The following is a 2,561-nucleotide window of genomic DNA, read 5'->3' as shown; positions in this document are numbered from 1 at the left end:
ACGAAAAAGAAAAAAAAAAAGAAGACACAAAAAAAGAAGAATCTACGTACGTGAATTTGAACTAAAATGTGCACGTATGAATTTAAAATACTTAGTTGAATTTCATTAAAATTATATAAATATATGATATTTTTATTTATATAAATATCAAATAAAGAGATAATTTTTCTCTAAAATAAAATAAAAAATAATTATTTTTTTATTTTAATTTTTAAATACAATTTTTTTATTTGAAGTTAGAGCGAGTTTGCCATACTCCCGACAAATTTTATATCTTTTATAGAGTTCGCCTTACCGACGAATTTGTTTTAAATAAAAAAAATCGTATTTAAAAAATTAAAGTTAAAAAATTAAATTTTAAAAAATAATTATATTTTTTATTTTATTTCAGTGAAAAATTTAATAAAAAGATGGTTAAAAACTTAAAATTATATAGTAATTTATTTAAAACAAAATAAAAAAGTTTTAAGATATGGACCTAACTTATTTTTCTTATTTTGTGGTTGCCACAAGGCCGCTGTAACTATGCCATTCATTTGACCCTTTTACTACTGGAAGCTGGAAGAGCTTCGGAACTGTGTAAGAAGCATGAGGTTTGTGCACCACAGTTTACAGAGGAAAAACAAAACTATACAAAACTACATATCTTATGATTTGGATTCAAACTTGGCTAATGCTGTAATGCCAAGGTTGTTCCATCTCAAAGGTTCCATTTTTGCTTTCATTTCTCGTTGTTTTTCTGCAACAACAAAACACGAAAACGATGTTGTAGCATTGGTAGCTACCCAGCTGTCTAATTGTAGTGGGATACGTCAACTGAACCAACTATATGCCCATGTATTAACAACCCACTTTCTCGAATCAAATCCTGCACCTTTTAATTGGAACAATATCATCAGGGCCTATGTTAGATTAGATGCTCCACGCAAGGCACTTCACATCCATGTTGCAATGCTTCGAGCAGGGGTTTTGCCCGATCATTATACCATGCCCATTGTTCTTAAGGCTGTGTGTCAGTGTTTTGCTGTTGAGCTTGGAAAGCAGCTGCATTCTGTTGCCGTGAAGCTTGGTTTGCAATCCAACGAGTATTGTGAAACAGGGTTCTTGGGTTTGTATTGTAAAGCTGGTGAATTTGGAAGTGCACGTAAGGTGTTTGATGAAAATCCTCAACCGAAGCTTGGTTCTTGGAATGCCATAATAGGTGGCCTTTCGCAGGCTGGGCTTGCCCAGGATGCAATAGACATGTTTATCAATATGAGGAGACATGGGTTTGTGCCAGACGGTGTCACCATGGTTAGCTTGACATCAGCTTGTGGGAGCATTGGTGACTTGAATTTGGCAATCCAGCTGCACAAATGTGTTTTACAGGCTAAGGATTCGGAGAAGACGGATATTTTGTTGTTGAATTCGCTGATTGACATGTATGGAAAGTGCGGCCGGATGGACTTGGCATATAGAATTTTTGCATCAATGGAGGATCGAAATGTTTCGTCATGGACATCCATGATTGTAGGATATGGGATGCATGGACATGTTAAGGAAGCACTAGATTGCTTCTGGTGTATGATAAAGGCAGGAGTAAATCCGAATTATGTGACTTTTATTGGAGTACTCAGTGCTTGCGTGCATGGTGGGACAGTTCAAGAGGGAAGATACTATTTTGATATGATGAAGAATGTTTATGGAATAACACCCCAAATGCAACACTATGGATGCATGGTAGACCTGTTGGGTCGAGCAGGATTGCTTGATGAGGCTAGAAAAATGGTGGAGGAGATGCCTATGAAGCCAAATTCTATAGTATGGGGGTGTTTGATGGGTGCATGTGAAAAACATGGGAACGTGGATATGGCAGAATGGGTAGCTAAGCATTTGCAAGAATTGGAACCTTGGAATGATGGTGCTTATGTGGTATTGTGCAATATCTATGCAAATCACGGATTGTGGAAGGAGGTGGAGAGAATAAGATCTTTCATGAAAGAAGGAAAGCTTGCTAAGGTTCCTGGTTATAGCCTCACAACAAATTCAAATTGAGGATTCAACAATAAATTAATTTGGCATTGGGAATTTTTCGGTCACTTCAACTTTTGTTTTGTATGGTTCATGACTTGAAATTTTGCCCTTTCTTCTTATGATTTTTTTTTCTTAATTTCTGGGGATATGCTCGAAACCAAAGATAGTACCATAGCATTGACGAGTATTTGTTGTGTTAGGAGCTTAAGGCCAGGCGAAGAATGAATTTAGGATAGATAGCTTATTTAGGAAGGAGGGAAACTTTGTTATATAATTTGTCTGTTGTTCATTACAGAATTGATAAGCTTTTTATTTTAAGAAGTCAGAAATTAAATTTTGGATTTGTAACTGAGGACTGAGAAAGATAGTGATTTGCCCAATCTGTAATGTGTGAAGAAAAAATACATTCACTTTATTATGGATAAAAAGAAAGGGAAAAGAGACTTTATTATGCAAGAAGCCAAGCTAGCCAATAGCAGTGCTCACGAAGAATAAGAAATATCAAAGGTTGCTGATGATAAATTGAGAACGAACTGATGTTTGGATTT

At 35.5% G+C, this 2,561-nt stretch overlaps 1 protein-coding gene across 1 annotated transcript; it reads left to right on the top strand.

Moving 5' to 3' along the window:
* Positions 1 to 547: 547 nt before the first annotated feature.
* Positions 548 to 2,361, top strand: LOC107469659 (pentatricopeptide repeat-containing protein At1g77170, mitochondrial). Its single transcript, XM_016089038.3, has one exon. The coding sequence runs from the start codon at positions 589 to 591 to the stop codon at positions 2,032 to 2,034; it is 1,446 nt and encodes a 481-aa protein (XP_015944524.1). The 5' UTR covers positions 548 to 588; the 3' UTR covers positions 2,035 to 2,361.
* The last annotated feature ends 200 nt before the right edge of the window (positions 2,362 to 2,561 follow it).

The sequence above is a fragment of the Arachis duranensis genome, chromosome 10 (genome assembly GCF_000817695.3).
Source record: "Arachis duranensis cultivar V14167 chromosome 10, aradu.V14167.gnm2.J7QH, whole genome shotgun sequence".
Taxonomy (NCBI): Eukaryota; Viridiplantae; Streptophyta; class Magnoliopsida; order Fabales; family Fabaceae; genus Arachis; species Arachis duranensis.
Note: the sequence above shows the minus strand (reverse complement) of the source record. Positions and strands in the feature narration are given on the sequence as shown.

Bases quoted from the DNA above. Each gene is read 5' to 3' on its own strand.
- LOC107469659 (XM_016089038.3), top strand. From the start codon at position 589: ATGAGGTTTGTGCACCACAGTTTACAGAGGAAAAACAAAACTATACAA.